This window comes from Lynx canadensis, chromosome B3, assembly GCF_007474595.2.
Source record: "Lynx canadensis isolate LIC74 chromosome B3, mLynCan4.pri.v2, whole genome shotgun sequence".
NCBI lineage: Eukaryota > Metazoa > Chordata > Mammalia > Carnivora > Felidae > Lynx > Lynx canadensis.
The window spans coordinates 112,993,197-113,007,138 of NC_044308.2; the positions used below are offsets into that span (position 1 = coordinate 112,993,197).

At 37.0% G+C, this 13,942-nt stretch overlaps 1 protein-coding gene across 14 annotated transcripts in view; it reads left to right on the forward strand.

Moving 5' to 3' along the window:
• GPHN (gephyrin) overlaps window positions 1-12,523 on the forward strand; it is a 628,070-nt gene extending 615,547 nt beyond the window's left edge. For all 14 annotated transcript variants that reach the window (XM_030319344.1, XM_030319345.1, XM_030319348.1 and 11 more), the window contains 2 exons: window positions 10,333-10,429; window positions 11,529-12,523. In XM_030319344.1, coding sequence (XP_030175204.1) covers window positions 10,333-10,429; window positions 11,529-11,662 — 231 coding nt within the window. In that variant the 3' untranslated portion in view covers window positions 11,663-12,523. The remainder of the gene's footprint in view (window positions 1-10,332; window positions 10,430-11,528) is intronic.
• The last annotated feature ends 1,419 nt before the right edge of the window (window positions 12,524-13,942 follow it).

Sequence of the window (13,942 nt, forward strand, 5' to 3'; positions counted from 1 at the left end):
TACAACAGATCTCTAGAACTTAATCACCTTGTATAAGAGAAAATTTATACCCATTGAAAAACAATTCCCCATGGCACACTCCCCTCAGCCTCTGACAATCACCATTCTATTCTCTGCTTCTATGACTATTTTTTTTTATAAAGGGCTTTTTTTTTAAAGTTTGTTTGTTTGTTTGTTTATTTATTTATTTTGAGAGAGAGAGAGAGAGAGAGCACACATGAGTGGAAGAGCAGCAGAAGGAGAGAGAGAATCCCGACCAGGCTCCACACTGTCAGCGCAGAGCCCAATGTGGGGCTCCAGCCCAATGTGAAATCATGACCTAGGTGAAATCAAGAGTCAGATGCTTAACTGACTGAGCCATGCAGGTGCCCCTGTGACTGACTATAATACCTCAAATAAGTGGAATCACTCAGTATTTATCCTTCTGTGACTGGTTTATTTCACTTAGCATAATGTACTCTAGGTTTATCATATTGCCACAAATGGTAGGAATATCTTTCTTTTTTAAAACTAAATAATATTTCATTGTATTAATATAGCACATTCTCCTTCTCCATTCATCTATCAATAAACATTTGAGTTGTTTACATATCGTGGCTATTACGAATAATGTTACGGTAAAATGAGAGTGCAGATGTCTCTGAGATCCTGATTTGAGTTCTTTAGGATATATACCCAGAAGTAGAACTGCTCAATCATATGTTCTATTTTCAACTTGGGAGGGGGGGGACCTCACACTGTCTTCCACAGTGGCTGAACCATTCTACATTCCTACCAACATTATATCCAGATTCCAGTTTCTCCACATTGTCGCCAATACTTACCTTTTGTGTTGTTGTTGTTGTTGTTGTTTTAATAGCTATCCTAACAGTTGTGAGATGGTATGTCATTGTGGTTTTGATATGCATTTACGTATCTTCTTTAGAGAACTGTCTATTCAAGTCCTTTGCCCATTTTTAAATCAGGTTATTTGTCTTTTTGCTATTGACTGGTAAGAGACTCTTATATATTTTGAATATTAACCCTTTATCAGATAGATGGTTTGAAACATTTTCTCCCTTTTCATAGGTTGCCTTTCCATACTGTTGTTTCCTTTGCTGTGCAGAAGCTTTTTAGTTTGATATATACTGGATATGTATTTTTTATACATAAAATACTGGATATGTATTTTTTATTTTGACAATTATGGATAATTGTCTATTTTTTATTTTGTGGCTTGTGCTTTTGGTGTCAAATACAAGAAATCATCGCCAAGACCAATATCAAAGAGCTTTTCCTGTATGTTTTCTTGTATTTTTACTGTTTTGGGTTTTAAATATAAGTCCTTTATCCATTTTGAGTTAATGTTCGTGTATTGTGTAAAAAAGGAGTCCAAATTTAATCTTCTGCATATATATATATCCATTTTTCCAATACTTAAACTGTTATTTTTTGAGAGCTTTGAAATAAATTCCAATGTGACAGAATGCTATGATTAGTTGACAGGAAGAACACAAGGCATAGAGGAGGAAGAAGGAATATTTATAAAATATTGTGAGAATATATTGGATAAAACATTAAGGAAACCTAAGCTTCAGGTATTCTTTCTTTTTAATTTTTTTAATGTTTATTTTTTATTTTTGAGAATGAGAGAGAGAGACAGAGTGCAAGCAGAGGAGGGGCAGAGAGGGAGACACAGAATCTGAAGCAGGCTCCAGGCTCCAAGCTATCAGCACAGAGCCTGACATGGGGCTTGAACTCACAGACTGAGAGATCATGACCTAGATGCTTAAACCAAATGAGCCACCCAGGTGTCCCTAAACTTCAAATATTCTTAACATTGACCTTTTAAATATTGAGATTTTGTAGGCCAGCATATGAAGAGATATCCTCCTTTTCCTAAAATTTTAGTAAAAGCTCAACTATATATTCTGAAAACAGATTATCGGGGGATTTTCCAATAATCATGGTGGTGGTCTTATTTTAAATTTAATGGAAAAAGAAGAAAAACAGCCATCAGTAAACAAAAAGTATTCTGATCAAATCAGAAGGTCAGAGTCATAAAGCTTAGACATCTAAACCAATAATATGAATTTGCTCACCATTTTCATATTTGCTAAATTTAGAAAATAAGAAAAATCTGCATTGTTATAAGAGAGAAAAAGAGGATTTCTCTTTGACTTTGCAAAGTTCTTATGAATCCTTTCACTTATTTCTCATCTTAACATTCATTATCTCTTCTCTAAAACTGACATTGTGGCAGCTATCCTTTCTGACAACAGTGATGAGCTAGAGCTCTACAATCACACTGATGCATGGTACATTGTTCACACTGCTGCTCACTCCTGTCAACTCATGGAATTGAGAATTAGTCTAAGAATCAGTCAAACTCCCTTCTCCCAAAGAGCAGTGTCACTGGGACTGTCAGATGGGTCATCAGTGTCCTTGGCTGTTTACTTCTTTTGGTTTTAACTCCTAAAATCACCCCCACACCTTTCCTGACATAACTGTCACTTTTAGAACATAACTTTATTCACTTCCTTGAAACATGGTAAAGCCTCTTGTCTGTGTTTTCTGACCATCCAATATGCAGCTTACAGACGCCACTTATTACTGTTCTCCAAAATGGCCACCAAAATCACAGCCTCTCCCAATCCTTACTGCTTTCAGAAAGTGAGGTAGTTATTAAATGCTGGTGTCGGTAACTCGTAGTGCTGGTTCTGATATAGCTGTCCTGTGGTTAGGGCAATGCTGCATTATTTTGAAAGGTCAACAGAAAAAATGTCATCTTTTGTATCAGTGCATTCTGACATCAATTTAGAACACTTGCACCATAACCTGGGTCAGTTATGGTTGAAGTTGAAATACTTCTGGCTTTCAGTAGGCAATTAAAAATGTAACCTTAATTCACTGAATTATTAACCTAATGCTTCTACAAACAGATATCCTTTTGTGTTTCCTTAACACATTTCCTTAATATCCCATCAAAGTGCCCTCTACTGCCCCTTGTTCTCAACTCGTTTCTCTAGAAATATACCTTACACAACTCCTATTAGTATTAACAGCCCATCTCAGGCAATGATTAAGAGAAGGGAAAGGGAAAATATTTTCATCTCCCATGGGATTAGGCCAGCATGTGCTGGGAGAGTATGGGCATGTTGAACTCTACTGGGCTATTCCAATTTTCCCATCTTATCTCTTCTCTTGAGCATTATTGTCTTCCTGCTATGAGAACTTCATGAATGCTTTCTGGCTGATGTCATAAACAGTAAAATACAAAGCATCTTAACAAAATGTTTATTTTGTTGGAAAATTACTAAGGTGTTTGCAGCTGTAGAGAGAAATATGATTATTTATTGTGACAAGATCAGTCATTGATCATTAAAAATGTTATTGGATGCCTATTATATCATAATATTATGTCCTATAGATTAAAAAATGGATATGGAAAATTATAGGACTTTCCATGATTTATAAGAGATGTAAATCAGTTTTAACGTATTAGGAAATGAAAAATATATAAATGAAAATATAATTTATAAAAATCTTGGAAAAGTTATTTTGAAACTGATCCATAGCAGCATGTGCAAGCATTTTAAAGTTACATGACAAATTTTAGATAAATGATTTACAGGGTAAATAAACTCAAGGATCTCTGTGGTAGACTAATGAAATCAGCGCCTCATAACTTTTATAGCACTTACCAAAAAAGTTAACGTAAAGCTGCCTGAGCCACTCTTTGGAAGCTTTGACCAGATTGGAGCAAAGTCCAGGCCCCCAGCATCAACCTGGGCTTTGCGCATGTTATCTTAGGCCCCCGCCCAAGTAGAATCCCCTTTGGTCATCTGTTTTCTCACAAATTCTTTTCTCCAGTCTGTACAGTCCTGCATCCCAACCTATTCCCTTGAACCTTCTGGAGCTTTCACTTTTTCCTCATTCAGGTCTTTGGCAAGTGTCTCATAGTCTACCTCTCTAGCTCACCTCTTACCATCAATTGCTTTATTTCTACAATTCTAAATATCTTTATTTCTACTTCAGCAAGTCACTTCCAATACCCTGAAGTACTTCATCCCAAAATCACCAACTCTGGTGTACAATTTAGGAACAAGGGCAAGTTACTATCAGTCTTTGTAAAAAGGGTATAAACACTCCTTTCACCCCTACCCTTAAGTCCTTAAGCCGCACTGGCTTTGTCACTTTCCTCACCCAACCTAAGTCCTGTGGTGTAGCACATCAACTTTTTTTTGCCTCTTCCTTCCATGATAGCCCACTCTAAAAATCCACAAACTTGGATCAAGCCTTCCTTCTTTATCTTTCACTTTTATTCCTAGGCCACAACTAGAGAAGAGTCTACAGCTGTTCACATTAGCACTTCTAATTTACAAACCTCAGCAGGGGCCCAAATTCCCTTCATGATCCTTTTATATCCTATGGATCAGCTTCTTCCATTCCTTACAGCAGCCTTCCAAATCTTCACCATTCTCCTAAAGCTGCTTCCACCATCCATATCCTCTGACTTTTGTAACCGAATAAGCCTGGCTTTGAATGATGGCTCCAACATTTACTAGATTATAATCCTTGACATATTTAATGGTTTCCTTTCTTCTAATCTTGCTTCCTCTTAAACCCCTGTTCTAACTCTAACCATGTAAGCATCTCCAACTAAAATGCTTCCATGCTTCACATGACCCCCGGGTTAAATCCAAACTGCTCATGTGAACATAGGAGGCCCTTCACCCCAGGGCCTTTTTCCCTCTCCAGCTTCATCTGTTTCTCGTCCTGAACTCTCACCATAGTAAGCTATTTACTGCTTCCAAAATGGACATGAAATCCCCTGCCTATGCCTGTGATTATTCCCCTTCCTAGAAGTTTCTTCCCTAACCACCACCATCTCCTTTCTCAGTTTTCAAGACTCCTTAGTCATAAGACTCAGAAATCACATCCCCTGTGAAGCCTTTCTCGGTGTCCCTAAGAAGGGTTGACTACTTAGCTTCTTTGTGCCATTTTAATACCTTGTTGACAGCTCTGGAAATAACGTTATTGCACTGGATTTGCAAATAATTATTTACCCTGAGAAATTTTTTAGGTCACTTCTCTGTAAGATGGACAGGACAAAGAGGAAGAACAAAATATTCTCACCTTTTTTTTATTAATAAATTTTTTTTTAGGTTTAAGTTCATTTAGGTTCACCGCAAAATTAAATGGAAAGTACATAGGGTTCCCATATACCCACTGTCCTCACACATGTACAACCTCTCCTGCTATTGACATCTACACCAAAGTGGTACATTTGTTACAACTGATGAACCAACTCACACATCATTATCACCCAGGGTTATCAAGGATTCACTCTTAGTGTTGTATATTCATTGGGTCTTGACAAATGTATAATTTCATGTATCTACCATTGTCCTTTCATACAGAGTAGTTTCTGTGCTCTCCCTATTCATCCCTCCCTCTATGCTATAATCTTGATCTTTTTACTATCTCCATAGTTGTATCTTTTCCAGAATCATGCAGCCTTTTGAGATTAACTCCTTTCACTTAGTAATAGGCATATAAGTTTCCTCCTTGTCTGGTGTACCACCATTTATTTGTCAATCCACCTACTGAAGGACACCTTGATTATTTACAGATTTTGGCAATTATGGATAAAGCTGATACAGACATCTATGTGCAGGTTTTTGTATGGACATAAATTTTCCCTTTACTTGGGTAAATAGCAAGGAGCACGATTGATGAATTGTATGCTAAGAGTATGTTTAATTTTGGTAAGAAACTGCCAAACCATCTTCCAAAGTTGCTGTACCATTTTGCATTCCCACCAATAGTGATTAAGAGTTCCCATTCCTCCACATTCTCACCAGGATTTGGTGTGGCCAGAGTTTTGCATTTTGACCTTTGGTAGGTGTGTAATGATATTTCATTGTTTTGGTTTGCACTTCCCTAATGACATATGATGTTGAATATCTTTCAATGTTTACTTGCCATCTGTATATCTTCTTTGATGAGATATCTGTTCAGGCCTTTTGCCCATTTTTTAATCGAGTTGTTTGTTAATGAATTTTAAGAATTTTTTGTATAATTTGGAAAGCAGACATCCATCAGATGTCTTTTACAAATATTTTTTCCCAGTTTGTGGCTTATTTCCTCATTCTGTTGACCTTTTTTTTTTCTCTAATTTTCTCCCTTAAACATTTACATGTAGAACATATATGATACTATACCACATAATACAGTTTTACCTCTTTTTTAATGTTTATTTATTTATTTAGAGAGAGAGACCGCATGCACACAAGCAAAGGGAAGGGGCAGAGAGAGAAGGAGAGAGAGACTCCCAAGCAGGTTCCATGGTGTCAGTGCAGAGCCCAACACAGGGCTCGATCCCACAAACTGAGATCATGACCTGAGCTGAAGTCAAGAGTGGGACACTTAACCTACTGAGCCACCCAGGTGCCCCCAGTTTTATCTCTTGAGTGACTACTGCATGTCAGAAAAATATTTGAAAAGAAACAGAGGAAATAGTCTTAGTCCATAGCCCACTCTAGTTTTGAATGAATAGAAGAAGTCCTCAAAGGTGAAACATCAGGAGTGTCTTGGGAGCCCAGTCAGTTAAGCATCTGACTCTTGATTTCGGCTCAGATCATGATCTCATGGATCATGGGATCAAGCCCCGCATTGTGTTCTGCACTGACAGCACGGAGTCTGCTTGGGATTCTCTGTCTCTATCTTGCTCTCTCTGCACCTCTCCCATTCATGCTCGCTCTCTCTCTCTCTCCTTCAAAATAAATAAATAAACATTTTTTTAAAGTGAAGCATCAACTTTTTTTTTTCATTTTTTTTAACGTTTATTTATTTTTGAGACAGAGAGAGACAGAGCATGAACAGGGGAGGAGCAGAGAGAGAGGGAGACACAGAATCTGAAACAGGCTCCAGGCTCTGAGCTGTCAGCACAGAGCCCGACGCGGGGCTTGAACCCACGGACCGTGAGATCATGACCGGAGCTGAAGTCGGACACTTAACCGACCAAGCCACCCAGGCGCCCCAAGCATCAACTTTTTCACCCAAAAAAAATGTGTTTTGTGTTTCCTCATGGTACATCATTCATGTAAGCACTGACACTCATAGTAAATAAGTGATTTCTTAAGCTAAGTGATATAATATGCCAGAACTATAATATCAGTACAGCTAAATATACTGGTTAATAAAGTATTCTGCATTTTTCATAAAATACCATAAAAATCTAGTTGGTTTCATCTCAGCAAAAGGAACAGCTGTTTGTAAGGCTACAAAAAAAATTGTATTCACCTCAATTTGATGCAATTGATTCTTGTTCTTTAAATTAACATAAATATCTTCCTTTAAAACAAACAATCCCATTTTGTAGATAAACAAACAGGTATAGGAAAGCAAAATAATTTCCTAACATAGCATGCCAGTTAACGGTACACCTGGGAGTAGAAGGCGGAGGTCAGATATCACCCCATTCTAGTATTTGTTCTCTCGTACTACCATGAGCCAATCAGTGCCTTTGCCAGGTGAAAACCTGCTCAGACACCTAACAAATAACACAGCCACGGGAATAGTCTTGTAGTTTAATTCTGGAGAACCCCCATACACAGATTGAAAGAGAGAGAGACATTTTTGCCCTCAGCTAAGCACACAATAATTCAGGAATAATGGCAAGTTACCCCTCAGTAGATATGAAATAGAGTATAAACATAAGCAAATCAACTGAAAGAGTTTAGTATGATTTAGCCAAGGAAAAACACTTCAGCATTAAATTTTATTCTGGATTCCAGAGGAAAAGCAGGGACTGTCAGAGTGAATAATTAGAATGTTTAAAAAACAGAGTAACCAGAATAGATTGGTGATAGATTTACCTGAATCAAAATTTCTAGGATATTCTTTTTTATTATTATTAAATATAATTTATTGTCAAATTGATTTCCTTATAACACCCAGTGCTCATCCCAACAGGTGCCCTCCTCAATGCCCATCACCCACTTTCCCCTCTCCCCTGGCTCCCCATCTACCCTCAGTTTGTTCTCAGTATTTAAGAGTCTCTTAGAGTTTGCCTCCCTACCTCTCTGTAACTTTATTTTTTTTCCCCTTCCCCTCCCCCCATGGTCTTCTGTTAAGTTTCTCAGGATCCACATATGAGTGAAAACGTATGGTATCTGTCTTTCTCTGCCTGACTTATTTCACTTAGCATAATACTCTCCAGTTCCATCCACATTGCTGCAAATGGCATGATTTCATTCTTTCTCATTGCCAAATAGTATTCCATTGTATATATAAACCACATCTTCTTTATCCATTCGTCAGTTGATGGACATTTAGACTCTTTCCATAATTTAGCTATTGTTGAAAGCTCTGCTGTAAACATTGTGCTATAAACAAGTGCCCCTATGCATCAGCACTCCTGTATCCCTTGGGGAAATTCCTAGCAGTGCTATTTCTGGGTCATAGGGTAGATCTATTTTTAATTTTTTGAGGAACCTCCACACTGTTTTCCAGAGCGGCTGTACTAGTTTGCATTCCCACCAACAGTGCAGGAGGGTCCCTGTTTCTCCACATCCTCGCCAGCTTCTAGAAACTCCTGATTTGTTCATTTTAGCCACTCTGACCGGCGTGAGGTGGTATCTCAGTGTGGTTTTGATTTGTATTTCCCTGATGAGGAGTGACGTTGAGCATCTTTTCATGTGTCTGTTGGCCATCTGGATGTCTTCTTTGGGAAAGTGTCTATTCATGTCTTCTGCCCGTTTCTTCACTGGATTATTTGTTTTTCAGGTGTGGAGTTTGGTGAGTTCTTTGTAGATTTTAGATATTAGCCCTTTATCTGATATGTCATTTGCAAATATCTTTTCCCATTCCGTTGGTTGCCTTTTAGTATTGTTGATTATTTCCTTTACAGTGCAGAAGATTTTTATCTTGATGAGGTCCCAATAGTTCATTTTTGCTTTTAATTCCCTTGCCTTTGGAGATGTGTTGAGTAAGAAATTGCTGTGGCTGAGGTCAAAGAGGTTTTTTCCTGCTTTCTCCTCTATGGTTTTGATGGTTTCTTGTGATCACATACTGGGTCACAAAACAGCCCACAATAAATATAAAAGAATTGAGATCATACCATGCACACTTTCAGATCACAATGCTATGAAACTTGAAATCAACCACAGGAAAAAGTCTGGAAAACCTCCAAAAGCATGGAGGTTAAAGAACATCCTACTAAAGAATGAATGGGTCCACCAGCCAATTAGAAAAGAAATTAAAAAATATATGGAAACAAATGAAAATGAAAATACAAAAATTTCTAGGATATTCAAGCTGTAATTGAATCATTTGATCTAAGCAATACCTGTTCTAGTTGAATAAAAGGTTTCTCTTCCATTTTAAGGTAGAGTAACTTCCATGATTATTGTGCTAATGGAAAATGTTAATTCTCATACACTGGAACAAGTCTTATATTCACCAAAATTGAACTAATCTTTGATAGGCTATCGTCCATAATTATACACTATATAAACTTGTTCAAGGAGTACCTCTTAGGTACCTACTACCAAGACATTATCACTTTGATTTATCAGATTTCAGGATGAATTTAATGAAATAGATTTTTTTAATGGCTCTAGGTTAAAGGTTGATTAGTCATTCTACATTGCATGTGTAAACTGAAGTTGCTATATTAGAAAGGTTTTCATCCTTAATGGAAAGATTTCAAAGATGCCATTCCATAATTCTTTTATTACCAGTAATGTGGCTAAACAAAAATGGTATAACTTTTAGTAGAGACTACTTTTATTTGCCTGGAAGAGATTGTATGACCAGTATTGGGACATGGGGAATATTCAGGAGTAAAAGAAAGTGTCCCTTTTATGTTAAAGATAGGTCTATGAATTGGTAGCTGAAGAGTGCCTCAGTAAATATTTATTAGATGGACAGACGGGTGGATGGACGGACGGATGGATGGATGGACATACATATAAATAGATATTGAGCTTGTTTCTTTAGGTCTATTTCTTTTATTTTTCGGTGTTAAAATATCTGCTTTCTCAATTCATAGGTCAGAGGTACCTGTGCTATCAACCCATAAAATTAGACTTCAAAAATAGACCTTCTCTTTTTCATCTGCCCTTTTCCCCACTGTGAATACCAACTTCTTAGTCTTCTCTTTTCACTGGAACAACCCAACTTCTGGACTTCTGTATTAAGAACATAAGGTGGTAGAGGTGGGAACAGCAGAATGCCAAGATATTTTCCATGTCTACTTTATTCTTTGCACAATTTCCACCACCCTGTAGTTTTAAGGGATGATCAGGTGATCAAGTTTGTTTTCATTTACTCTATATTCTATAGTTATCATGTGATGTAAAACTGGATCCTCGCCCAGAATACCATCGCTGTATATTGACTTGGCATCACCAAGAACCACTGCCTTGGGCACAGAGCACAGGTTAGTCATTCACATCTGTGGGTATGTCTATCCATGTATCCCATTAAAACACAAAATTTATGCATAGCCCCCTCCTTGGGTACACCTAATTTAGTAATTGTTGTACATTTTCCTTTTTGAAAGATTAGATGAGTTAAATTATTCCCTAATGGTATAGCATAAGAAGAAAATAAGGGTAAAAACAAAATTTTACTTATTCCATGAAGCCATATTTTCTAGATAAACACAAATTTAGAATTATGGAAGATTTTTGTCTATTTGTTCAACCTCTAAATTCTGAGCACAACTTTGGTTGTACTATGACTATGCTACTCTGAAATGTGAGATTAAAGCTCAATTATAATGTGATCCTCTGTAGCCTCTACTATATGTTAAATATTGGTAAATTTTAAGCACTGAGAAATCAATATTGATAACTCAAGTATTCTATAGTTACCGCCTCTAGACTTTAAACTTTTATCCCCAAGTATTCTAGTCATAGTTATATAACTTCTGATGTGTCTCCAGAAAACTGTATTACCCTCTAAACAAAGGTCCTATCAAGTGCAAACATCAGTTAACAGAGGGAATAAGTACATAGGCAGTGTCTCCCCCAGACTTACATTCAAATTGGCCACCAACTAGTTAGTAGGACTGTAGGCAAATTACCTAACCTCTTTTGAGTCTTGTGCAAATTAAATAAGATAGTTAAGTAAAATGCCCACCACACTGTCTGGTACTTAATAAATACTAAAAAAAGTGGTAGCCACTGCTATTATTATCTTGTTTTAAATAAGTTTTAAAAGCTTCTCTTTTCAGACACACATAACATTTTTTAGCCTGAACTGAGAAATTCTATGGCGTTTTGCATAATGCTATAAAATCCTATTTTATTCTTTTTAGGCAATAATTTCTGCTGTTTATTTTTAGAGTTTAGTGAGAAGGTAGTAGGATACAGTAGCAAGGCCACCTGGAAAAGGGACTGGGAAGTCCGATCTTCTCTCTTCCTCTTGAAGACCTGTGTTTCTGTTCATGGGTGTTTATTTTGAAAAGAACCGCAAGGGCTCCAAATGTACACAGTGTGCTGCTTATGCTGCTGTAATGAGATATTTCTTTCTAGGTAATCAGATGAGCAGCCGTCTGATGAGCATGCGCAGCGCCAATGGCTTGTTGATGCTACCTCCAAAGACAGAGCAGTACGTGGAACTCCACAAGGGCGAGGTGGTGGATGTCATGGTCATTGGACGGCTATGATGGTCCCAGAGGGAGAAAGCTTTGATGCATGTCCACATATCATTGACTGTATCCTGTAATATGCAACGGCACAGCTAGTTTTTCTGATCTGGATAAAAGTTGATCTGTATAGTCAACATCTTGAACTATATTTCAAAAGAATTTAAATACCTTTTAAAGAAAAAACACCTAAAAATAAATCTTAACAGACAACTCTATTCTGATTATATCAAAGCAAATTTTTTCTTTCTTGCAAATTGCTTTGTGTGTTCAATGCTAGGTCTGATAGCGATAGCTTTTAGTAGACAGCAGTAGGTGCCTGCAGAACTTGTGTTTTTCTCATCTTTAAAATACAACTAATTATGCTCTTAATCAAGGCTGTCTGCTTATTTATACTAGCGTAGGCAACACTTGGATTTCCCTTCTTAGTATGCTTCATAACCGCTTTTCAGAGAGCTTTTGCTTGTTCTTTATCATGTATCGTGTTTATGTGCACAGTGCCAACAGAAGAGTGACCGGGTGGAGGCCCAGCCCTGCTGCAGGGAGCACCCTCACCTGCAGAGCGCCCGGGAGGCGCCTCACCCCGGTAGCCTCGTGGCACAGTACTCTGGGGCGGTAACTGGACACCTTTTATTTGAATAAACAAACTGGGGGAAAAATGCTTCCTTAAGTGCTGACAGCCTTTTTAACCAATACATTTAAAATTGTACAGAACAAAAAATAAAATCAAAGACTGATCTTGTACAGATATTAGTGTTACCAGCATTCATGTGGAAATCAAGAGCAAAGAAAAAATAATGTTAACAACTCTGTACCATAACATTTTCTGTAATGATACTGAAACTTAATGAATAAAAAAAATCCTTGATCATTATTTAAAAATCTATTGTGTTGGCGTGTTATTAAAAAACAGAAGATTGTCATGCCATTCTGATGGGATTCTGTTTGGATAAAAGGAATAGTTAAGATAATGTGGCAAGGGTAAGTGGTGTAAAGGTGATTGAAATGTAGTATAATATATTCTGGGGAGCCTGGGTGGCTCGGTCGGTTAAACATCTGACTTCAGCTCAGGTCGTGATCTCACGGTTCAAGGGTTTGTGCCCCACCTCAGGCTCTGTGCTGACAGCTTTGAGGCTGGAGCCTGCTTTGGATACTGTGTCTCCCTCTGTCCACCCCTCCCCTGTTCATGCTCTCTCTCTCTCTCTCTCTCTCAAAAATAAGTAAACATTAAAAAAAAATTTTTTTAATATATTCTGCATTTTATCATAGCGTTGTGATCTACAGCATTGTGAAAATACAAATTAGAAAGTACAAAACAACCTATAGTCAGTCTGGTCTTTCCAGTCATGGATAGAGAATAGCAAGCAAATTTAGAGGGAAGAAACTTAATACTGAGGAAAAGAAACTAATTTCTTATTAGAGATGCAATAAAAACAAATTTTAGACATCTACAGTTCTTTGGAATGGAGGAAAAACAAGAACTAATGAACCACAGTATTGCAGATGAGTAACTAGAAATTTTTTCATGTTAGGAAGGAAGTGAGAAATGGGAAAATTCTGTGCTACACGTGGAAAATATACAAATAAAATATACTTTATCCACTTGGCTCCTGTAGTAAAAACTCAAAGGCACTTTCTAACTGGTGATAACAAGGGACATTAAATATCCTGTAGGGTATACATAGCAAAGCAAACAACAAAAATTGGGCTACTAGTGAATAAGGTCCCAAATGATGATGGTGAATAAAGCCAAGTAGTAAACAAGGAAAATTTGATATTGATATCTGATATTTCCCAAGTTGAAAATAAAATGATCTATGTTTTAAATCTTTTATATTTTCAGTTAAAGAACATAAGATTAATCACTAGAAGTTAAATGAAAGATCATGTAAAGTATTCTTTGCCTACATTCATTCATTCATTGAGCATCTACTATGTGCTTGGATGCAAGGTACATCCTGCTACTATTTACAAGGATAAAAGGAATAACAGCTGACACTATACTGCATCAAGGGAAATAAAACTGTACAAGGAACTATAAGATTTAATATGGTTGGTATTTGATAATATATGTGATAAATGTGATAAATACTATAATTCGGATTTAAAGAATTGGAGGAGTTCAAATGAGAATCTCATACAAGGTTAACATTTCAAGGGGCAGGGTGGCATTTTGGTGGATCTTGAAGGAAGGGTAGAATTTTAATGATGATGATGCAAGAGGAAAGGTATTGCAGAAATAGAATTATGGACAATTGATAATAATCATTTTTATTATAGAATGGAAGTTCCACAGGGCAA